Source organism: Anopheles arabiensis, chromosome 3 (genome assembly GCF_016920715.1).
Source record: "Anopheles arabiensis isolate DONGOLA chromosome 3, AaraD3, whole genome shotgun sequence".
Taxonomy (NCBI): Eukaryota; Metazoa; Arthropoda; class Insecta; order Diptera; family Culicidae; genus Anopheles; species Anopheles arabiensis.
In genome coordinates, this window is record NC_053518.1 from 6,232,585 (window position 1) to 6,257,477 (window position 24,893).

At 45.4% G+C, this 24,893-nt stretch overlaps 2 protein-coding genes across 3 annotated transcripts; one reads left to right on the plus strand and one right to left on the minus strand.

The window, feature by feature from the left end:
• Positions 1–330: 330 nt before the first annotated feature.
• Positions 331–9,442, plus strand: LOC120904989 (chaoptin). Of its 2 annotated transcripts, none has more exons than XM_040315589.1 (9): positions 331–517; positions 2,292–2,755; positions 3,445–3,605; positions 5,814–6,136; positions 6,204–6,406; positions 6,490–6,736; positions 6,819–7,970; positions 8,030–8,712; positions 8,793–9,442. In XM_040315589.1, the coding sequence occupies exons 2-9, from the start codon at positions 2,598–2,600 to the stop codon at positions 9,223–9,225; spliced, it is 3,360 nt and encodes a 1,119-aa protein (XP_040171523.1). In that variant the 5' UTR covers positions 331–517; positions 2,292–2,597; the 3' UTR covers positions 9,226–9,442. The 2 variants fall into 2 exon arrangements, with proteins under 2 accessions (XP_040171523.1, XP_040171522.1); XM_040315588.1 differs by having other exon boundaries at positions 331–494.
• Positions 9,443–19,356: 9,914 nt separating this feature from the next.
• LOC120903488 (smad nuclear-interacting protein 1) lies at positions 19,357–21,368 on the minus strand. Its single transcript, XM_040312948.1, has 4 exons — positions 21,086–21,368; positions 20,786–21,010; positions 20,569–20,720; positions 19,357–20,494 (listed from the first exon to the last, which is right to left on the minus strand). Exons 2-4 carry the CDS (start codon positions 20,887–20,889, stop codon positions 19,602–19,604), a joined length of 1,149 nt encoding a protein of 382 aa, XP_040168882.1. The 5' UTR covers positions 20,890–21,010; positions 21,086–21,368; the 3' UTR covers positions 19,357–19,601.
• Positions 21,369–24,893: the final 3,525 nt, after the last annotated feature.

The window sequence follows — 24,893 nt, forward strand, 5'->3', positions numbered from 1 at the left end:
AAACAACACGTGCAGGCGAGCTGTTTTTCGAGCAGTTCGAGCGGTCCCTCTGTTTTGCTCGACACTCTTTACAAACCTTGGTTTTATTCAATTGAGCAATTTCGTGGACTTTCTCAATATTCTTCCTCAAATAATTTCCACGAAACTTATTTTTATTTATTTTTCGATGCGATACATACATCAAAAATAATATTTTTAACATTACCTGTCAAATTTGCACGAACAACCCCAGTGTGGGACATTCATCTCTTTCCCTTTTGTTATGCTCGTTCGCAACAAAATGCCAACAGCATACTTTGTGCTGCTACGAACAGCTGCAGAAGGAGGGGATGAAAGAAAGAAAGAAAAAAACACGCACCAGTCCCATGTACGATCAAATACGATCGTCGACTGGTTTAGTCATACTTTCACATTCATTCGGTTCGGATTGCTTTACAGCAGCATTTGGGAGAATAAAGTGGCTGTGCAGATCAAGTGATCGTTTGTAGTGCATTGTACGTATATCATAGCGAATAAAGTAATCTCAATAATTAAGAATTTATCAAGAAATGAGAGTGTACTAGAGTGTTGATTGCATAAAACCAGTTGAAATGTGTCACGAATTGCACGAATTGCATAGGTACAGATCTAATGCCGTAACCAGATTGATCAATTGACTTACTGACACGGATCGAAAATAGTGCCAAATTATGCGTCCGCAAGCCGACCAGTGTTTGGTGCCGATTCGTGCCCGGAATACGTGCTAATGAGTGTCACTCCAAACAAATCCGAAAAGAAGCTCATAACACAATCGAACCACCGCCTCGATTTACTTGCCTGGCATTTCGTGACATTTGGTTTGGCTGCAGCCTTGATAAAGTTTCCGTCGCACGCCACCACCCCGTGGATGTGATGGCGGGGCGCAATGATCGTAACAAGTAAAGCGGTCTCTCTTAGCCCAGTGTGTGCATGTGTGTGTGTGCGTGTGTGCATAAACAATAATGCCCTGGCGTCATGTAAATCCATACCGTACCGTAATCGTAAAATAAACTCCATTAGGCTTTTCGTGGTGAAATTGATTCGCAAACGGAGAAAGAGAAGCGGAGGAGAGAAAAAAAAATGGTCCACGTGCAAAACGTAGTCGTGCGTGAATATCCTCCTTTTTGCGGCCCGTGATCTGTGATGTGAGAAATGTACCACACACCCTCATTATGGAAAGGGGTGCTGCTTCTGCACCCCGAATCCGAAGGCGTTCCAGTTAAATGATCCACTAGTATTTGTGTGTGTGTGTGGGTCTGTATTGAATTAATTAAACAACAACACCGGGAGGCACGTGTGTGATTATGTGTGGCCCCACTGTTAAGCGAATTGCGATTGATATAGGAAAGTGAAACGGCGGTTTGATACGAAAGATTTGCGCGAGCGTAAACGTGCGATAAAGCGACGAACCCGCGAAGGATGGGTCCGATGAGCGTGAAGGATGATATCGGCTATGATCGATCGGTGCAGATTCCTCTTCGGCCGTGTAGTGAAGTGGATCGATAGTGAAGGGACCGGTATCGGGCAAACCCCTGGCAGCCATTGACTGGGGACTGGTTCAGACAAGGTGGCCGGTTTTTTTTTCTAAAGGGAAACGATAATTGATCTGCACTTGATGACAGAGAGCTTGAAGTGTAGAAAGTTACCCTTAGTGGCAATGGAGGGAAACTTAATTTGATTTGTTAAGGTTTCTATCATGTAAACATGGGCGTTTTTCATGACTATGACAAACAACTGCTGAACAGCATTATGGAATTTCAAGAGAGTCTAAGAGAGCCTTAGACTTCAGCAACACATTTTAGTTGATAAACACGTGCCACACACACATAAAATGCTGATTTTTTTTGCCATTTTTTCTGTCTTTAACGAAGCTTGCAACGGAACCATGAAAGCCATCGCCGGTGAACGGCAATTATTTTTGGCTCATTTGCTTCGGTTCCGATCGTAGAAAATCAATCATCCTTTGAATGAGACACAAATCACCGTCAGAGAAACGAAATGTCATTTCCTTTGCAAAGAAAAAAAAAGATTTCACACAATATAAGGGTCCACAAAATTGTTGATTGTTTTGCGATCGTAAACATTCGCTACGGCGTTGTGCCACACGAATGGGAACGAACATGATCGCCGATTTGAAGACTTGAGAAGAAGGGGGGGGGGGGTTGCAAAATAAGAAGAAAAAAGCCGGACTGTGCACAACCGCATCCGGCTAAAGAACTACTATTTTAAGAGCACTTCGAACAACCGTACATTTACTTTCCCGTTTCGTACAGCCTGTGTGTTTCAGCAACAGCAACGTAAAGTGATCGGTAAAGCCGGAAAAGAGAACAAGCGACGAAACCCTCACCACCAGCCGGCTCCAGAGGGGGAGGGCGTCAACATGCACGTCAAGGTCAGCGAATAATGTGTCCGCACCCAACCCAACACGGTGTTGTTCTACCAGCAAGTTTTGCGGTTTGCACGGCAGTTGTTGCCGTGAGATACACGACGGTGAATGCCGTGCAGCTGGATTGATTTACAGTGTGACTGAACCGTTTAACGAGAGAAACGAGAGAAAAAAGCCCTAAGTAAAGCTGTAAATGGTCGCGCACAGAACAATGAAACAGAAACGTGGCGCCCGGCTAGTGAATGGGTTGGGTTTTGTTGTACTGCTTACGATAGGGTGGGTGTCGGTGTGTCCACCGAGCGCCCACGCCGAGTACATACCACCTGGACCGAAATACAAATGCCCGGAAAAGTAAGTACAAGAATAGAGGAGGTAGAAAAAAACATGTATTGTTTCATTCACATGCAAATATACCCTGTACTGTAGAACATAATGACATTTTTTTTGGGTTGTTACAACATCAAATTACAACACGCTAATCCATTTCGTAATTGCCCCCTAAAGGCCGGGCTACATTGATCGTACTCGCAAGTGTAATTTTTATTTTCACTAGCGCATCTGGCGACGACCAGCGCAAGCTAGATGTCGGTATAATTTATGTGTCAAAATTATTCATACTTGGTGTCTCATCAAGTTTCGAGCAGGCTACTTGTATGCCGTATGAAATGTTTATAAACGTCCATAAATTGCAACAAAATAGGCCGTTAATTGTTGTTGGTGGATAAATCGTCATTCATACAAAGCGCTAGGCAACATTTTTCCCCATCTTCCAACATCTTTCCATCATTGGGTAAAATTATAGCCTCCTGGACCCAAAACACTTTTTGACAGATAAATTATACCAGCCTCTAGCTTCGACCCACCGCCGCTAGATGGCGTACGCGTTCACAAAAATTACACTCAGGAGTACGATCAATGTAGCCCGGCCTTAAAAATTACCATCCTTTCAATGGTACACACAATTAGTGCCATCTGGTGAGTAGTAGCGATACTAAACTCATAAGCTTTTCTGCCAAATCTTTTCCCAATGCACCTCGAAGGACGAAGCTTATCTATCCCTGCATCTGCACCCAAGGCACGGACGATGGCATATTCATACAGTGCGAAAACTCCAACCTGGCCAGCCTCTCGGTGGCGTTCATCAATCTGGCCAGCATGAACGTACCGATCGTTCAGCTTCGCCTGCAGCGATGCAAAATCAGTAAGTATTGGAGGCCATGTTGTTTGGCAATCACCCGAACTCATGCATAATCTGCAAATTTTGCCACAAAACCAGGCCAGCCGAAAGAGAGACAAAGGAGTGCATTTGCACAAATGCAATTCAATCCAATTACTTCACAGCAGCAAATCCATTTGCTTGTGTGTGCTGCTCTCCATACGATCATCATTGTTGCTCGTTATCTTTCGTTTTATATGTGTTTTTGTCTTCCTCTTATCTTCTTTGCTGCGTAATGTACAGCAATATTGCTATTGTTTTCTCGCTTTTCGCCGTAATGTGTGCTTGTTGTGTGCGGAGATAAAAAGCGCGATCTTCGCGAGGTCACACTTAAAACACAGGCTCATCGCACCTCACAACACACCTTTGCCCGCGAAGCACGAGGGATGGAAGCAAAATTTGGCAAAAATTAAGGTAACGAATTAAGGAGTCCGTGTGGAGATACACATGACACGGCTGGCTCGTAAATCGTCTAAGGTTGGCTGCACAAACCTTTCGGTTTTTTTGGAATTTTATGTGATTTTTTTCTGTGCATCAAACTGAGACTGACCCTGGAACTTCATAGTTGCCTTTAATCAACATGATCAAGAAATCGAAATTGTGAGAGAAAATAGTCTCCCTTTTCCCATTGATACGTGGTTCATTTTTCTCCAGCTTTCCCATTTAAAGTAAACGTAACAAGATCATCTGTTAGAGGAAATGACTCTAAACCTAAAGCCCATGTACACACAAACTCACACAATTTGTTCATTTCCATCTCCGTTTCCAATTCCCTGTTTGGATGCTTTTTTGTGTCCACTTTGTCCTAATGCTCGTGCTCGTATGAATCGAGCACAAGTACTAGCCCACGCGAAGGGGTGTAGGATGCAGCAAACAATCATCATCATCAGAGTGTGTTTGTTGCCGTAATTGTTTTAATACATTTCACTACTATCCCCCACACTACACCACACTTATGCTTTGTACCGCAACAGCTGAAAGCAATCGGTGCTTTTCGGTGGGAAGAAATAAATAAAAGAAAACAAAAATAGTACCCATGGCAACAGCCACAACCTGAGCCTGGAAAGCCGTTACCCGAGACCTCGTCAGTCGAAGCAAGCGAAGCAAAATGTGGAGCAAGAGCGTGTTTGTGGCTGTTTCGGTTTTCCACTGCAGCTCGTACTTTCCTAACAAGCATACAATAAGCTCTTTTCTTTGTCTATGGGGAATGAGCACAGGTAAAATAAGGCTTCACTTTTTTTTAAAATTATTAGTAGAAAAAACGCCCTTTCAGTAAGAAATATAAAACTAACACCAAGCATCTTATCAGCTTCCCAAATCAAACGATCTGTCAGCTAAATTAGAAAGTTTGGTTTTGCATGTAGGTGACACCTCTCCCCCCCCCTCTCCAAACGCATAGCCCCTCCACCGCGTCTGCCTGTTATAATGTATGCATACTTCCGGCGAAGAATTAAGAATGCAAATTCAAATCACATGTCTGCAACATCGCCCCGGACACTTGTTTGTGTATTTCATCCATACGGACCGACAGATAAAACTGTGGTTTAGTTTCGTTTTGGATTTCAAATTAAAATGAATGGCGGGGGGGAGCGGGGTAGTCCAAAATTTCTCCCTCCACTTCATTTCGGTTGCGATCTAGCCAGTTTACTCACAGGTCAGAGGCTTAACGAAAGGGAGCTCCCTGGCAAAGGGCTAGAGCGCCGACAAACCCAACTCAAGCAGGTCGCCGAGTCGCTCGAGTGTGACAAGTCTGTGGCCCTTCTGTTGACGCGCTCGATTGACCGGATCATCCGGTCACGGGGAGCTTCCGCTCGCTGCAGAAAAGCGAAAAAAAATATGTCATGTTTACGTTCACGGACACGGATCGTAAAGCGCCGCAGTGACAACTTACTCTACTACTAAACGCTTTCATAAAAATAGAAAAAAGGGCTGACAGGCCATTTACTTGTTGGTAAAATATGGCCACACCCTTCCGATTTCATCCGTTACAAATGTTGGCATTTTTAATACTGTTTTTTAACTACTTGAGAATCTCTCCTTTATGGCTCTCTCTTTCGTGGTATCGTTTGTGTCTTCCTGTGTTTATGAGTCGAAGGACGTTGGGCGTAACTCAACCATTGATTATCTTCATTCTCGAGAATACAGCACTATAATTAGCACCAATTAACCCCCAACAACTCTTCCTTCCTTTAGAGAACCTCTTCGGAACACTGCTCCACCGATTGCAGGTAAAGCATCTGCATCTGACCGACACACCGCTGGCCAGCATAGCGGATCATGCGTTCTACGGCATCAACGACACCCTGCAGGAGCTACATCTTGTCCACACGGAGATGACACAATTCCCCACCGAAGCACTCAAAATCCTAGGCCTCCTGAAGGTACTCAACATCGATGGACATAAGATCGAGCTGCTGGCGAAAGGGTCCTTCGCAGGGGCACAGTTCGAGGGCAGTCTGGAGAAGCTGCACCTAGTGAACGGACCACTGACAGAGCTTGCGGCGGACATATTTGGGGTAAGAGTTGGAAGAAGGAAACATGTAAACGGGGAGCCATAAAAGCAATAAAACATATCTTCCCCAGAGCTTGAAGAAAGTGAAAACGCTCGATCTGCATGGCAATCAGCTGGGGACGCTTAAGAAGGGACAGTTCAAGGGGATGCGCGAAGTGGAGATACTGGATCTGAGCTTCAACAATCTCACGAAGTTGGACGCGACGCACGTGTCCGACCTGACCAAGATGACCTGGTGCAATGTGTCCAATAATGCGCTCACGGAAATTACTAGGTACTTTGCAAGGAGCTACAGAATTCCCCTCCAACACTCATGCCCTGTATAACACGATATTTCTTTCTTCTTCCCCTCCCCAGAGGAACATTTGCCCGTAATACGGTGCTACGTGTGGTAAATATGGCCGCCAATGCTATTCGGAAGATCGATGCCAACACCTTCCGCGGGATGCGCTTTTTGCGACGACTCTACCTGAGCGACAACATGATCAGCGATGTCGGACGGGGAACGTTCGGTTCGGTGACGCGCATCGGTACGATCGATTTGGCGCGCAATCGCATCAAGAAGGTTGACTTTCAGATGTTCTTCCAGCTGAACTATGTTGAGGTAGGTTGAGGGTCCAAAAGCAAACAAGTAACTTCTGCTGCCTAACAACCTATAACGCCTCTTGCCGTCCTCTTGCTTTCAGTTGATCGATCTGGCGGAGAATGAAATAACGGAAATCCAGAAGGACGCCTTCAAAGACCTCTACCTAACGCACATCAACATTTCCCACAACCGGCTGGAAACGATCGAGCCGAAATCGTTCATCAACTGTGCGAACATGACCGTGCTCGATCTGTCCCACAATCTGATCCGCGCCATCCCCCGGACCGCCTTCGACGAGACGACCTACGCGACGGAGTGGATCGTCACGCACAATCTGCTCACCAACATGACGCAGCTGCCCCTCTCGAACATGACCGGGCTGAAGATCCTGAACGTTTCGTACAACAATCTCGTCGAGATACCGAAAAACACCTTCCCGAAGCTGTACGAACTGCACACGATCGACGTGTCGCACAACAACATCTCGCACATCTACAATGCCGTCTTTCAGAACCTGCTCTCCCTGCGCAACCTCAACCTGAGCCACAATGCGCTCGAAAAGATTGGCCCGTCCACGTTCGGCACACTGCCAACGCTGCTCGAGCTCGATCTCAGCTACAACCGCCTGCGGGACATTACGCGAGGCGCGCTGGCCAAAACGACCGGTCTGCGCTTCCTGCACATGCAGCACAACAAGCTGGAGAAGGTGTTCCAGATACCGATCTCGCTGAACGAGCTCAATCTCTCGCACAACGAAATAGCGGAAATACCGGAGAAAACCTGGCCCACCATGAACTCGCTGCTCGGGCTCGATCTGAGCCACAATCGGTTGGGCAATAATCTTGCCCGGGGCAGCTTCGCGGGGCTGCTAACCCTGCAGCGCTTGCATCTCGTGTCGAACGGGATCTCCACCGTACCGAAGGATAGCTTCTCCGACCTAGGGACCATGCAGTACCTGTACCTCGCGCACAACAACATCTCCGAGCTGCCGAAGGGAGCGTTTGGACGATTGCCCATCCTGTTCGAGCTGCAGCTAACGGACAATGGGTTGGAAACGGTAGCCGACCGGGCGTTCGATGGGCTGCTGCAGCTGCTGACCCTCAACATGTCCAGCAACGTGCTACGGTCCGTTCCGAACGGTGCCTTTTTTGGGTTGGTTTCGTTACGCCGGCTCGATCTGTCGCACAATCTGCTCACCACGATCGACAACAAGACGCACGGTTTGCTGGACGACTGTCTCAGCCTGGATGAGGTGAGTTAGGAGGTGTTGAAAATAATAGAATGGTCTTCTAATATGCTCTATCATTTCAGCTCAATTTAAGCCACAATCGGTTTAGTTTCGTCACTAGAAAGACGTTCCCCTCCGATCCGTACATTCCCTATCGTTTGCGATCGGTCGATCTAAGCTACAACACGATGTCGATCGTTACGGGCGACCTTAAGGTCGGCACCGGTACCGTCCATCACTTGAACCTTTCCCACAACAATATCAAAGACATTCGCCCGAACGTGCTGGGCAACTTGACATCACTGCGAACGCTCGACCTGTCCTACAACGAGCTGACCAAGCTGGAGAACGAAGTCTTCCGAATGCCGGTCAACTTCACCACCCTCCATCTGCAGCACAACAAGCTGAACAACGCGTCGTACGATGCGTTGCTGAAGCTGAGCAATCTTACGCTGCTGGATCTACGCTCCAACGAGCTGACCCGCTTCGAGCCGGAGTTGGTGAGGCGTATGAAGGTTTCCAACCTGACGGTGGCGTTAGGCGCCAATCCGCTGCAGTGTGATTGCTACATGCGACCACTGTTCCACCATCTCCGGTTGCTGCCCTCGATCGGGGGGCTTTACCGGGAGCTGGAGTGTGCTGGACCCGGTTCGCTTGCCGGCGAGCGGCTGTACAACGTGTCCGATGAGCTGTTGGCGTGTGTTCCGGCTGTTGAAGATGACGCCTTCCGTCCGCTACCGGATCTACGGTTCCGTGAGATTGCTTAGTAAGTGTTGAGTGGAGGGAAGAGAGGTGATCTTGTTATCGACAAAGCGTGTTGTCAACAATTTGTCTTTTTCCCCACAGCTTCCGCGGACAGCTGGTTGTGAACTGGTACGTTGCCGCCTCGTCCGATGTGGCCGACTTTTACGTGTACATTCGCGACCGTGCGAACAGGATCATTGTCGAGCGGACGGTAGCGTACAGCAGTCGATCGCTTGCGATCGATGGGACGGACATTGTGCCGCAGGGCGATCCCCAGCTGGAGCTGTGCGTGCTGGCCAAATCGAGCGACGGTGCGATCAACTTCCTCGACACGCAGTGCGTACCGCTGCCGGCCGATCTGGAGGCGGTCAAGCGGCAGTACAACGCACAGTACAACTACAAGTACCCGCTCAATCTGGCCAAGGCCAGTGCTCGATCGCGGGCGAGCAGTGATAACGGGAGGGTGGGGAGGTTCACTACAATTCTGATCCTACTTTTTGCATCATTTGCATCCTCCTCGAAGCGGATATTCTAGCGATATTGACCCGCCCGAAAACAGTGGCGCTGTATTTATTGTGTTCTTCCTTTCCCCAATAATTCTTAAGAACTGCGTCGTTGCGTGACATTAGCTTTAGTGTAATAGAAATTGTATAAAAGCGAGCTTCCAGTGTTGATCCAGTTCCCTAGTGCATGGGGAAACTGTTAGCTGTTAATATAGATTGAGATTATAAAATACGTGTTGTTACTTGTTATTTTAGTGGCTCTTTGCTATCACTTTTCCGATCATCGCAGGCATTTACTTTCACTTTTACAGAGTCGACACAGCAACAAAGGAGTGACACTGTCGTTTAGGAGTGCTAATTGGTTGCTGAAGCAGCTAAGATTGGACCCAGCTGCTCAACTGTAAGGCACAAAAGGCACAACCAGTCACGCCGTTGAACACCGATAACTACCGACTTCCTGAGTTTGGAAAGCATATTAAAAAAAAGCCCCCTCTTATCCTCGCGAATCATCAAAACTATTCGTCACGGGTCACGGTTACCGGTGCGTCACCACTGCAAAATATATGCAAGTGCGAAAATACTAATCACTGACGTTGGCACTGAAACACGAGATACGGTGGCAGTTAAAGTATCTCTTTTTTTGGAAGATTTCGCTTCGAGTGCCACTAATTAATGATGATGGGTCTGACTGGGAGGGGAGCAATTAAATGGCTCAAAAGGTTGCAGCGGTTTTGCTATTTGACGTGGTTGAATGATAAACGAACGGGCTTGCTTTTACGACGATGACACCACCTTGGTTGACTTCTGTGAGCTGCTTATGAACGGTTGGATAGAAAGTGTTGATTTATTTGTATTTTGGAACAATTATCAACTCCACTCACTAAAGGGAACTACTAATTTGATGATGTAGACAGAGTGGAGAAACGAAAAGAAAGATCAAAGTCTTTTGTTAACATGTTTGAAAGTTTAGCGCCTGAAGGTATGCAAGCTAATGTTGTTTGCAGTGCATGAAGAATGGTTTCATATTTTAAATAAAGGGCACGTTAAAAACATAGTAGAATTGTCGAATAAATGTTTCAAAAAAAGCAAAAAAAGACAAAAAATGCATAAAATTGTGTTTAAATTACATCACCCAACACAACAGCCATGGTATTATTTTGTTATCCCATTTCTTTCACAATCATTTACAGTGAAAATGCAAAACTAAGTAACTATTTACGCTTCCGCAAATTACAAACGGCACAACAACAGGGAGCACAAAAGTGCCCTAACACTTGCAAATATACATACAACCAACGCCTCCACCGCCACTTGACGGAAGGAAAGAAAACGAAAGAAACACCTTGACAAAACTATTCCGCACCGGGCGGGGTTTTTGCTCCCCCCGTCCCTGTGTGTTTCTCCCCTGGCAAAACCGGATCCGGATGCCATTTTACACCCCCCGCACCCTTGTTGGTTGTTGGACTGCTGGAGACATAAATACACACAAATACACACACACACACACAATTCTGACGGAGGCAACAAAAGCAATAACGAACGACGACGACGACGACAACGATGGTGGCGCGACTGGCAAAAACTGACAAAGAGAAGACGAGTGATTGTTTTCCTGGTTTTTCTTTGGTCCTTTGGGAGGAGGGTGGGGAGGCCCCAGTGTCATCGCGGAAACGGGAAAACAGCAACTCTGTCACCGGGAAGGAAAAACATTTGCCACCATTATTCAACGATCGGAGGTTGGGGTGGAGAAGTTCGGGGAGAGGAGAGTGTTTCGCAGCAGAAAAGCAGGGAAGAATATGCGCCGTAGCAGTAAGGTTTGGAGTGTTTAAGTTTGAAATTTTGAATAAAGTATCTTTGCTCTTGTTTGTGGCGGAAAATTGTTTTGTCAGACATAGAGTCCAATATTCGAAAATGTTTTTAAATCGTAAAATAAAAAGCACTACTTTTATAACATTAATTTGGATTGAAAAACCGATTAGATTAGTTTGAATTGAATTTTATACAAATATTCTGCTACTGATATTATCTTAACTTACATTACTTTCTAAAACTACTCTTGGTTAGAATATTACCACTCAGAGCTTAATAACTCACACAATTACTAGGCTACCAATAAAAAAAAGTCCATCATTCAAAGGCTTCTTCTAATTTACTACTCACCACTACATTATATGACCTTTCCTGCGTTAAATTACATTTCGCAATGCCACATATTCGCTCAATTCATTCCCCCATTTCACATCTGCCCATCTTCCCTTTTTTGCTTCTCCCATCTCCTCTTCCCAGCGCATATTGGTGCTTGGTTTTGATTAAACTTAACCTTACCAACAACACCTTTTTGGGGAGGAAACCAATAAACCGTCCCAACACTCTCCGTACCAAACAAAAAAATCTGCTTTTTTCTTCTTGCCGCGCAGTATCTTCTCGCCAGAAGAATAAGTAAAGAGCGGAACAAAGCGACCACCAAATTACACCCAACCAAGGGAAGAATGGAGAAAGGAGTGTCGAAGAGGCGAGAAAAGTTAATGAAAATTTGCAATTTATTTTGCTCTCCACTGGCAGGATTATACTCGGTGCAGGAGCAATACCAAGAGGACCACAGTGGTGGTGGAACTATAAGAAGATTATATTTTTGTTTCTTTATTACAGAAGATTTGTGAGAATACTATGGGGCGGTCCCTGGTACAGTCGTCAACTCGAACGACTCAATAACAGGTCCGTCATGGGTTCAAGCGCAGAATGTACCGTCCCACCGGTAGCAAGGGTTGACTATCTGGCTACGTGGTAATGAATTTCGTCTCGAAAGCCTGTATAGGCCAGCATATGTCCGCGTAGGACGTTACACCAAATAGAAGAACTATATTTAAGAGATAAAGAGAGAAACAATCAAAACTCTAATTCTATCGCATTAATTTCCCAAAATAACTGCATTCTGGTTAACTGAGCTGAAAGGCGCACCAAAATGGATCAACTTTTTAGCTCATCCTCCTAACCAGGTTTGTATGCAACTGTTTCTGCAAATATGTCTCGTTTACCCGCACACTAACCTCAAAAGCTCGCCAGCAAACATGTTATTAACTTTTACATCCATTTTGCTCGAAACAACAAAACCCTAGCGTCCAAACAATCGGTACACCGCATCATGATCCCCCCTACCACACAGGCACACACACACAAACAAAGAACGTGAATTTCACTAAGCCATCTCGACCATATCGAAGACAAACAAAGCAAGCGTTGAGCCAACCGGGCGACACACAAAAACAAAGCATCATTTCCGCTCCAACAGGACCAACCAAGGGGGAGTAAAGAGGGATGGAAAATCCAAGCTCTCTCCTTTCGGCATCATCCTGCTTCCCCCCTGTATTGTACCATCATTCCACTTTCTAATTCATCCTAAAATTGTCATGGACATTGATCGGTCGGTCGTCGGGCAACAAATTCTCATCATCATCATCGTCGCCGTCCTCCACAGGATTGCAAACATTAATCTACACTCCACAAACGCGTTTACAAACGCAATTCCTGTTCATGATTTCTTTTCCGTGCCCGTGCTCCTCTGCCACTCTTTCCTTCACCTCCCTTTCCTTCCGGTTTGCTGCCCGCGGTCCAATTGATTGTTGCATGGCATAACAAAGAAACTCGCTGGCTCCTGTTGTCGGAGAAGAGAAAATCGGCACAGGGCACTTTACAATCTGATGCGACCGGCGGTCCTCCCCGTCGACCTCTGGAGCTACATCATCCTGCGCCATCTTTCCGAACTACCCACCATCACACACAAACGCACAGTACACAAAAAAGGGAGGTAATTCTCCCATTGAAACGTTGAACCACACCGGAGAAAGGTAAATAGATAACCTACAAATCAATTCTATTACTTCGCTTGTATGTGCACACACACACACACGCACACAGAGATTGTGTTGGGGTTTAATGTTAAAATTTTCACAACAAATTTCATTACATCCCGTGTACCCAACGCACTCCGCACAGTACACTCGGCCTTATGTAAGGACCTCATCTCCATTCAACCTCCACCAAACGTGCGGCTATGTAAAAGAGGCAACACATAAATGTAAGCGCCGCCAGCACACAACTACACCCACCGAATTACATAGCAACACAGTACGCGCCTACTTGTGTGCGTACCTTGCACAACCTCTAGGCACCAGTCGGTACGTAGTAGTTGTGTGCGTGTGCCGCAACAGGACACCCTTCACCGGAACACCGGGCGAACGCTAAAAGTAGCCAGCCAATAAGAAGCTCTCTTGTAATGGCGAGACGACGCCATGGGATGCGCGTGTTTGATTGGCGTCGTCTCGCTTTCTCACACACCGCAAATAGACGCGGCACCACTGGTTTGCCAGTGTATTGGTGTGTACTACTTACCCCGTGGCGGCATCTTCCTTGAGCGTCCTTTTCCGCTTCCACTCCACCAGATCTTTGCGCTGGAACGTACGTGTGCGTGGCTTGAGCTGTGCAGTGTGTGTGCAAAAGTCGGCAGCTTTTTCGCCTGCTTCGATGATGATGCCCGCCGCGTCGTTAGGTTTGCTCCTCGATCCGAAAAACAATCCGTCGGAAGGCGATGCAGCAGGCGATGATAAAAATAATAACACAATTTTTGCTTTGCGCAAAATATTTTCTAGCCCTTTTGCTAAACGTACGGCAAAGATTCCTCACGTACACACACCAACACACGCCGTATTATCTGGAAGAAATTCGTGTTCGGTGTTGTTTCCTTCCGTTCCGTTTGTTGGAGGTAGGTGATAGTAGTGGTAAAACAAAAGAACGAACGAATGGAACGAACCAGGGAAAGGTAGTACTTGATCGGGGGAAGTTGTTCCACATGGCACGTAAAGGGAAACAATTTTCATACATTTTTTTATTTCTTTTTCTTTCACTCGAAAAGGTTTAGTTGCTTTAGCTAGAAGTCTAGAAGCTTACTGGCGGGCATGGAAAATTCAATAATGAAAAAAAAACTACTACTGCTTTTTCGCCGCCATTGCAGCCGGTGTTTAATGTGATAATATTTTAATAGTAGCGAGAAAAGAGTTTTAGAGAACAGGAGCAGACAACGGAGTTGTGGACGAAGGGCTGAATTGGATTGCGCAAGTAAAGAGGTAAGAGTATTACTTATTGCAGTATATAAAAGTATTTATTTTATAGTTTTCATATTTAACGGCTAATTTGTAGGATGTATCTTTCCTTCAAATTATTAAAATCATTACACTGTTTTTCGGGTCATTTTCAAATGTTAACAGTCATTATTCAACACTAGCGAGATGTTTTTCAACAGCACAGGTGTCACAAATACATGACAGCTGTTGACAATCATCTAGCGAGCGTTAATTAATGCTGTCAATAGTTGAAACTTATTTAAAAACCTGTGAAATAAATAGCTTAAAATTAAATGAAATTTTAAAGACATTGTTAAGCAGTTGATAGGAACAACTTGTTACTGTTTCATGCTTATTTTGTTTGTTGTACCATCTCTTTGCTGGAATTTTCCCTTTGAAAGATGATTGTCTTTGGAATCAAAGCGCAAGCAATTCAGGCTTTTTCCTTTTAACTAAATCAAATATCAAAACATCAACCATCTTAGCATCAAACGAAAGCGAGAATTTCTCTACAAGATCACCGGCATACCTGCAATCATACCTACTCGGGCACAAAAATCCACTCCACAAATTCCTTCAAGCCCCACGCTCGCGATCTAACGCAGCGTCTATCGTCGGCGCTTGGACCATCGGAGCGCGTAACAACAACCATCCGCAAAAAACCCAGCGCCTCTTGATCATCACCAACCACCTTCTCGCAGGACGTTAGAGTGGAGGAAATTACGTTCTTCCTCCCAGTAATTTAGCACGGCACGAGGTAAAGAGGTAGGACAAAGGCCCTTGTCGCACGTGTCGGAATCGATTATGGGCGGAATATTGTCACGCCATTCTTCGCTTGACTTGCTTTATTGAGTAGCCTGCCAGCCCCGGGGGCTAGTGTTGGATACTTCATCCTTGTATTTGATTTTGAGCATGTAAAAAGGGATGTTGTCCGTGGTAACACACATGGCAGACAATAGTCCACCGTACACGCCTTCTTAGATACGCCAAAAAGCATCCCCGTTTCCGTTTGCAATCTCTCAAAATAACCGGTAATTATTTGGACCATTTCCTACGCCTCAACAAACAAGTAAATCCGGTGAAATCCGAAGTGGGTGAAAGTGAAGGAACACAACAGCGCTCTAAACATCGTTAGTAATTCATCTCACTTTGGTGTCTTACACTCGCGTTGCACAGCAAAAAAAGGCTTTCTTTTCCTCCTTTTCTACAATTCTAGGCACACACACTTTGAAATAATTGCTCTTTTGATGTTTGAGGCGTGTGTGCGGGAAAAGGCGAATAATAAAATTAAACTTAAACGCCTCCCCTTAACGCGTAATAGTTTTTAATAATGTTGTTCTGTTGACGATGATGCTTTATGCCGGGAAAGGAGAAATGATGAATTAGGATTTGGCGTAAATGGTGTATGATGAATGATGAAGTGCTTGTTAGGGCGTGAGAGAAGAAAATTCATCCACAAAACTTCACCAAACCTACTAGCAAGCCTACCCAAGAGGTGACTATAATAAGCGAAATTCTTCATCAGCTTTTAATGGACCACAGAAAGCAGGAAGAGCTCTTTCTTGGCAATAGACAGGCCCCGAAAGAGCCAACATCGCATTAGCACGGACATGCTTATAATTAAATACTTTATTTTCATATTTGTTTTACGACACTTTACAACTACTGCTGCTGCTCCTTTTGAGGACCGGAATAGGGATCGTTTAATAATTTCACAAACATTCACTGGGAAGGGTAGCATTAGTACGTGTGTGTGTTTGATTGCAGTTGAAAAAGGGATTAAGTGTGGTGTGATGGTCGCTTTTTGATACCCGCTTTTTCAGCGCATCCCCGGCCTTAATGGCTTATGCTCACTGCTCACCCCCTTGTTGGCCCTCTCTCCCTCTCTCTCCTTCTCAAAGTGGTTAATGATTTATGCCGCTTTATTAAATTTCCTAATCGTCGGTAATCCCGTTGACAAATAGTAGTCACAACTGTGCAACTGTACGAGCGGGCGAGAGGGGAGTGAGGAACGGATCACCGGAATTGGTGCGGCAAAAGCAAAAGCCCAAAAAAAGGGGGAGGAAAACCTCATCATAATCAACCACCCGACTGACTATCTGTGAGCACAATTCGGCGGAGGACAACAAAAGGCGTAAGGGGTGTGTGTGTTTTTATTGATATTTGTAGCAAATATCACCCGAAGTGGCATTTATTTGGCACCATTATTTGATATGGGAACGTTTGGACTTATTTTAGTTTGTGAACCACACCATATGGATTCGATGATTGCTCTCATTGCTGGTGGGTTGAGAGGGTGGTTTCTTTTTCTTCGGAGGTCAGGATTTCGTTTGTTAATCTGGTGCTAATCTGCTTCAAATTATTACTACCGTATGGTGGTGTAGTTCAGTGCCGGTGCCACGGTTAGAGAGACAGGAAAAGTTGCCATTTTTTGGTTAAAAATAATTCCATACATTCTTCGAATGAACATTGCTCTTTTACAACAACGGCAAAATCAACATTACTAATCTCTTGACAGACGGGAAAGTAAAACAAAAACCCCATCTTTTCGCTTCATAATATACACCCGCCTCTCCACCTCCGCCTCCGAAAGTGAGGCACAAAAAGTGTACAAAAACCTACTGCAGGACTTTACAAGAGTTTTATTTTTCTTCGCCTGCATACACAGAAGAGCACCACTGTTGACTCTGCTTCTTGTTGTGTTGGAAGGCATAGAGTACACATACACATACACACACACATACAGATCTTCCTCGGCGAGGCAAACTTTGAAGAGATCTTAAGATTATGTGCCCGAGAAAAACAACCAACCCCGAATGGCAATGGCATCCAATGGTGGGGGACGGGGAGCTTACGATAAGAGTCAAACAAAACAATGAAAAGAAAAAAAAGAAATACTTTGCACTCGAGAGCTTACCGGGAGGAGCGCATCCTTTGGGGGGCCACTGCCACTGCCACGTGCACATACAAAAGGGCGCGCAGAAGCTGTAACGTAATCCGCTCAAAAGTTCAACCGTGGGGGGCGATGTAACATGTGCAGTAAGGTTAGAGTGGAGTTTGTGATAAATCGTAGACTTAAATAATGATTTTTCTATCGTTAAATTGAAAAAGGTTAAAGAAAACCCTCATTTTGGTGTAAAACAGATGCTAGAGGATGCAAAACAGTGTGAACTGTTGTGTCAATTGCATACTTTTAGGCGTATATACTTGCAAAGACTTTGTACGCGGTGTGTGGCGTGTATTGTATTCGTTTCAAATCCCTTTACGTAACTTGAACTGACCCAACCAAATCCTCGGGGCCTTTTTCCATCTCCTGGGCCAAGCCAAGCGCATCTCTCCTGCTGACCCCTGCAAACCTTGCCCACCCAAAAAAACTTGTTCAATTGAATACTTCCGCAAACATGATTTGTTTACCCGCGCTTTGCTGCCACGAGCCACTTCACAATCGACTTTGGCTATACACATCGATTGTGTTTGGCCCTTTTTCCCCCTGTCCGGCGCATATTCAGGCCAACCAGAAAAGTGGCACATGGTGTTCGGCCATTGGAAAATACCTTCCAATAATTTAAAGGTTGTTTTCATCGTTTGCACAGTACTTAGGTAAGAGTTTTAAGAGCTCCCGCTAGGCCTATGGGAAGAGAGGAAAATACACGAGATGGGGGAGAGGAGGGTTCTGTTCCATTGTTGTTCGTTTGTGTATTTTGCGCAACAATTTCACCTTCGCGCATTCGCAAACAGTGAGGAGGAGATGATTCGAGGAATGATATTATAAAAAGGATAGGAATTGAACACAGATTTGACTGGAACAATCCCTTCCCGTAAAGTAAAACTACTTTGCTCAAGTTGATGATGTTCGATGATGTTTTGTTTTCGTACAATTTGTCGCCATTTATTCATATCACTCACCCTTCATCCCCCGAAAAGAGCAATTTTGAGCGTTATTCTTTTCCATGTTTTGCTCGGCAACTGTACCCTTAAACACCTGTTTCCTGCTGGAAGCCGTTTTTGCTGTCCTTTTTTGCTTGCTTTGCTTGTGTGCTTGAACAGAACAATCCACGGAAAAAGATCTTTTGTTCTTAAGTGTTACCCCCAACAAGTATCGCTTAAGCAAATAATACGCCGGCCGAGACTGAATCGGTAGCAATCATCATGCATAATGCCCCCACAGTTTGGCAAACCGACACACACACACGTATATAATTCCGTAGCATCAATTGCAAAATAAATTCCCCGACCCAACCCCATGCTCCTTCTCCCATGTGTTTCCGTGCACTTGACAAGACGCGGGGAAAATAACCGAACCGACTGAACGACGAGTGGTGCATAATTGAAATAACTCAAACGAATCGAGATCTCAAAACTCAACAGCCACGCTGCAGCAGCGGCAGCAGCATCCCGCATCGATCCCGAAATGTGGTCCATTAATGCCTCCTAAACCAACTGTTATACTTTCGCCATGAAGCCTCTCGCTCTTACTCTGTCCGTGATGAAGCTGGAAGTGATGAAAATACGCGCACAGACACACGCATAAAGAGGAAAAATAGGAAACCGAGACACTGAAGCGACACCGAAGCTAGTAGCTTTGTGTGTGGTGGGTGCATAAAATAAAAAAGGGAAACATTATTCAAGCGTAGGCAAAGCTTCCGGTGGAACGGTGGTTTCATGCGGTGGGCACACCAGCACCAGGAGGTCGGTCGGACGCTCTGGCTCTACCTTTTTTGCTGTGCCTTGCCGCTCTCGTTTTCCCCGCTTTGCACGACACAATCCCTAATCCTGCCGGATTCACCCGTTTGCCTTGTTCCGCTTTGTGTGCGTTCTTTCTGTGTGTGTGCGCGTGTTTGTGGGGCGCAAATTTTTCAAGTGCACTTTTTAACTACCGTCATTGTTCGGCTGTGAAGTGGAGAGAATAACACACACACACAGCAAGGGCAATGTGTTAAGCAGCTCCTGCGGTTGTGTGGTTGTGAGGCAAGCGAAGGAAAGAAAGAAAGAAGGATATGCTGCTCTATAACATTTTATGATTTTTCTTTACGCTTAGTGTGAAAATTAAACATTCCCTGCGCGGCGTGCAGTTTATGCATTTTATTCAGTTTTTACCTCTTTTCAGTTTCTTTTACAACTTCATGTTACCATAGTTGTGAAGCATTTGTGCTAAACTGAAGAGTATTTTACACAAATCAAAACGTTTCTTCTCCTTCCCCATTGTCTAAAACAAGTGTCACGTTCGGCACAGCAACACTGATATGCACTGCCGGACAGCAGCAAAGCGGGTAACAAAAAGTAACACAATATTACTTTTCCTCCTCCTTCACCGACACTCCAGCCGGACGGTCCTTCCCCGCCGGGGACGCATCCAATCCCTCGTCCTCCTCATTATCCTCCTTGCTGTTCTCGTGCAGCAGCACATACTCGCGCGAGCTGAACGCAAACTTGAGCACATCCTTCTCGTGCAGCTCGTAATAGCGTTTTGGGTCAATTTTCTTATTATTCACAAACGTACCGTTCGAGGAGTCGAGATCTATTATGTACGGCCGAACGCGTTGACTTTTCGTCCCGTCGACCCGCTCGTACGGTACCAGCCGGTACTGCAACACGGCATGCTGCTTCGAGCAGGACGGATGGTCAACGGGCAAATCGCACACCTTTCGATCGCGCCCAATCAAGTAGCAACTCTGCCGGTGAATGTACAGCGTCGGCAGGGCCTGCTCGCCCTTGAACGGATACAGACGCCAGCGACGCTTGGGTTTGCGGGCACCGGGCGGTTCCGAATATGCAATAACGACACCATTTACCTTGTTCGTTTCTTCCGTCAGCTTGCCCGACAGACCAAAGTCGGGCTTTTGTTTTTCTACCGGAGGAGCGTCCTCATCCTGCTGTTCCTGCTTTACGTCATCTCGTCGCTTGCCCCACTGGTGGTCGTTGCCTTCGCCGTCGCTCTTGTTTTTTGCCTCCTTTATGTTCGCTCTACCCATTTTGGGCCGGTCCCGGCGGTCTTGGTTCGGTGCGGACGGCGGTCTCCTATCGGTGGGCGGTTTGAAGGGGCTGCGGCTGCGTCTGCGATAGTTGTCACGTCCACCCTGGCTGTCACGGGATCCGCTTGGCTGCGCATCTCGGCGATACTGTTGTTGGCTGGATCCGGGTCGATCAGACTGCCGGGAGCGATTCTGGTCTTCTCTTCTATCATCTGGTTGAAAATAAATTGTAAAATCTCTCTCCCTTAATGGCCATATTGTAAAGTGGTTGTTTTTAGAGCGTTACCTTGATATTTCGAAGTCGTCTGTTCCCGGTCTCTGTTGTTATCCCTGTGATAACTTTTCTTCTCCTCCCATCTGGACCGATCACGGGATGATTTCTCACGACCGGACTCAGCGTAATCGTCGTAGGTGCGTTCCGCGGAATCCGACCGGTGTCTGAGCATAAAACATACAACATTTAACAACACACAAACACATAAACATGCAGTGTAGCAACTTACTTGTGCTTTGAGCGGTTGCGGTTTTTATGATCCTTGTACGGTAGCTCATCGCTACTGTCGTCATTTGTTTTGGAATAACCCGACGATTTTGGTTTCCTACTCATTGTGAGCTGCTCCTTGTGTACTTGACCTCACAAATTAGGTTTTTACTTTCCCTTTCGAAAAGCGTCTTTACATTCCCGGCCGGAACAACGAATTGTTTGTGTGCAGGGGCGCAACCAAATGCTTTAAATTTTGAGGAAATTGAACGACTTTGTTATTCCAAAACCCCAAAATACATTAAAGATTTAGTAATACAACCTAGCACAGTGTGGAAATGCTACGAAGCGACCGGAGCGAGTTGTTATTCTGCTCTAGTTTTCCCTGTCTTGGAGCACCTGAATTGTTTTGATTTCGTAGTTAAATTTGGCAATATATTTCCTTCACTTCATTGACGACCACACGGCAGACGCTTTCCCTTTCAGAGCACAGAATTTGCTAAACGAAATTCAACGCAAAACACAGTTAAATAAACCGATTAATTCCTTGAAAAAAGGATACGCAGCCTCGGCGGCATTGTTTATGTTATTCTGTTCTGGGCTACTTGACACACGGCTTCAAAGCCATGCGAGCTGTCAAAACTGACAGCTGATTTGCACGGGCGCTGTGGCGGCGCCGTGTCGAGTAGAAACAAGCGCATCAGGCAACTTCAAACAATTAGATTGAGACGTTGCATTAGGTTATCCAGTATTTATTTCTAGGACAAACAAGAACGAATTGTTTGATAGGATAGATAGTATGATACAATAAATCACATATATTTTGCCTACAAACCATTAACAATTGACGAGCACAAAATGACAAATGTTTACATGTTTATACAAGAAAATTAAAAAAACATATTAAAGTAAGGGATGAACCATTAGTTTGATATCTTGCTGAACGAAATGACTACATTTTTTGCGTTTAACCGAACTCAACCTATCCATCCCTTTTTCATACCGGTAGCTGCTGAAGAGGATCAATGCTTCAAAAAAAACTCTGCGCTTCTTCTCTTTACGCTCCACAAACAACACCACAGACGCAAGCCAAATTCCATCCGCAAGGACGACTGCAATGAATGAAAAATCGTTCCTTCCTCTCCACGTACATACGCATTAAACTGGTCTTGGTGCGTTTTTAAGTAGGATAGGATTATCGCTTTTATTCTACCCCACCGACAGTGCAGGGATAACACGCCGAGTGGGTAGGTAACGAGGGTGTGTGTGTGCTGTGCCTATTGTAAGGACTTCCCTACCATATCGAGGCTGTTCCGGGGAATATAAGCAACAATCAACTGTCGAATCGAGAAAAGAATCAAAAGCCCCATGGTACCGGGCACAGCCGAAATCGAGCGGAACAATTTTGCCTCGCTGCTTTTGGGAAACGGGATGAAAACGGGCCCCGTTACACGGTTACCGACTGGTGTCATTGTTGCCGATTGTTGTCCAAGTGGGCGATAAGGGTTCGTTCGCGCACCAGGCTGGAAAAGGTAGGGAAAATGTTATGCACAAAAAAAAAAGGGCCACAAGTCGGTAAGTGTCGTGGGTGAGACTGAGAGCCCAAAAATAAATGAAAACACAAATTTGATACGGTCGCTTTGACACTTGGTTTGTAATGATTGGCTGAAGTGAAAAACAAGCTAACGGTTTTCTTGTTACAAGATAAGGACAGTGATTTTGTTTGGTTGCGTAAGCTTACACGCATCCATTAGCACCGGCGGAGAGGGATAAGGATAAAGGGGAAGCGGTACGTGGATTAAGATTCGCGGTTGATCTCAACCGCCATCGAAGCGAAAAGATAATACGGTGGATTATAATCCTCAGACAAATGTACTGATAAAGGAAATAAAAAGAAAGACATACATTTACGTATAAGTCTATGCTTTCCTGTTAGTTCGACCATACTTAATAGTAGGCCATACGATCATACAAAATATTAGGCTACGCTCTAGTAATCGTAGTAAACAGACAGACAACTAATGTTCAGTCAATTAATTTAATTCGACCATTCTGATCTTCAATTATGCTATTTTAATATTACTAGATAAAAGGAGATCGTTGGGTCTCATTAATTAGCAGTTAAAATAAATCAGGGTAATTATAATGATCCAATTTGATTATCATAGAGAAAGCTACAGAATGCGTCCAAATCTTATTCTCAGATTTAACATATTCATATTAACATATGAAAATTGAAATAAATTCGAATAGAATTTTCCATTTAGGTTCAATCGTTTGCCATCAATTTCATCCTACACTCACCAATACACCAATACAAATCAATCGCCTCCAGACCGACTCCTTTCACAGTTTAATCATCAAGCTTCCAGAGCACACACTCATCCAGCACACTAAATACGTCCAAACCGACACGGTAGTAGTATTTGACAAAAGCTCTGATAAACCAATAGAGGTCCCTCCTCACTCATTGCACGGTTAGTATATATTGGTTTCGTTTCAACGCTCTAATCTTCATTGTCTCGACCCTTACCCTCATTCTTCCTATCGATTCGAATAACTTTTTCCGTTTCGAAATTGCATCCCAGCTTCAGCAAATAAGCAGCAGCAGCAGCAAAACCGAGTCTCGTCGGTCCCGAGTGTTAGTAGTATCCCCACTATTAGTTTCTATTCAATTTAGACAAATCCGATATCGATTCCCTGCGTTCCGCGGCGGACGCATAAAAAAACCTGCACATCAGCCCATCCCACTGATGGAGAGGCGCGCAGCAAATCAAACCTAAATTTACCGAATGCGCAACACACAAAGATACGCCTGTATATCCTTTTTCCCGGAACTGCACCCCCAAATGGGTATCGCTAAATTCGGGTTCCCTTTTTAGAAGAAACTCCAAACCACTGCCACTAGAGTATCGGTTATTTGTATATTTGTGCACCACACACACACAGACACAGTACAGAGTACTGCAGATGGTATATGGTACGGTACTATCACCGCCAGTTGTGAAGAGTGGTAGAAATTTATTCAAATCAGACACCACTTCCACGCCACTTCTGCCACCAACCCGTTTAGGGCAAAGCGCAGGTTGTGACGCAGGAACGCACCACCACCGTCGATCGGCTGCGTTTGATTGAGTGCGTCCTTCCACGCTGTGTCCCTCCCTGAAGGCAACCATCCCGGAATGGCATGCGCTCTAACACGCGGGCCACCGGAGAGGAGCCAGGGATAAATACAAATCTCCACTCATCGTTTTCCCGCCACAAATCGAAACTAAGGGACGTTCGAGTTTTTCGTGCGCAAATCAAATTCAAACCAATGCGAATCATATCGCCACCGTGTATAGACCTTCCTTTATTTGATGATTTTCTAAAACACAGTGCAGGTCCCTGGCACTGCTGTTTTTATTATATATTCCTTGTCTGTCAGCGCTCAAGTGGTGCTCGAACGAATCGTATCGAACCTCTCTCCCGCTGCTTGATGATATTGAGACATTTAGCATCATCGTCTCTAAGCACTAAACGGTACAGAGGAAAAATGGGAAATAAAATAGCATAACGACAGCTGAGCATGAAAATAAAAGCATTTGAGCCCCTTTTGGGTGGCATATTATTTAAGGCCGTTGCCGTTTCTTACACACTCAAATAGTTATTTAATTAAGTGCGATTTATAAACGATCCCGTTGCGATAAATTCGATTTGTGACAAACAACCCGACGAAGGCTCTCGCTCTGTTTCCATTTCAAGAGGGGGCGAGATTTAGAAATGAATTAATTCATCTCGCGTTTAACTCGTCATCGAGACCGCGTGCTATTACCTCAAGGGAAAGTGTCCCGCGGACTGCTGCTACTGAACCACTGCCACCACCACCCGTTGGCTTGAAACGCGCGCACAGCAGGTTGTCCGAGGAATTAGGCGATTGATGCCCGAACCTCCCCGCGCGGTCACTACCACGTGGTCCTGATTTTTTGTTGTCACCCTCTTCTACCCCGCTGAGTGTAGAGAAACCCACCACCACTCGTGTGCCAGTTAGCGAGCTGTCGGGTTTAATTTGTCCTATCGCTCACACGCGTTTCATCTAACCATTCGCTTTCCACCTGCACTGTGTGATACCCTTCTGCTTGGTCGTGTCT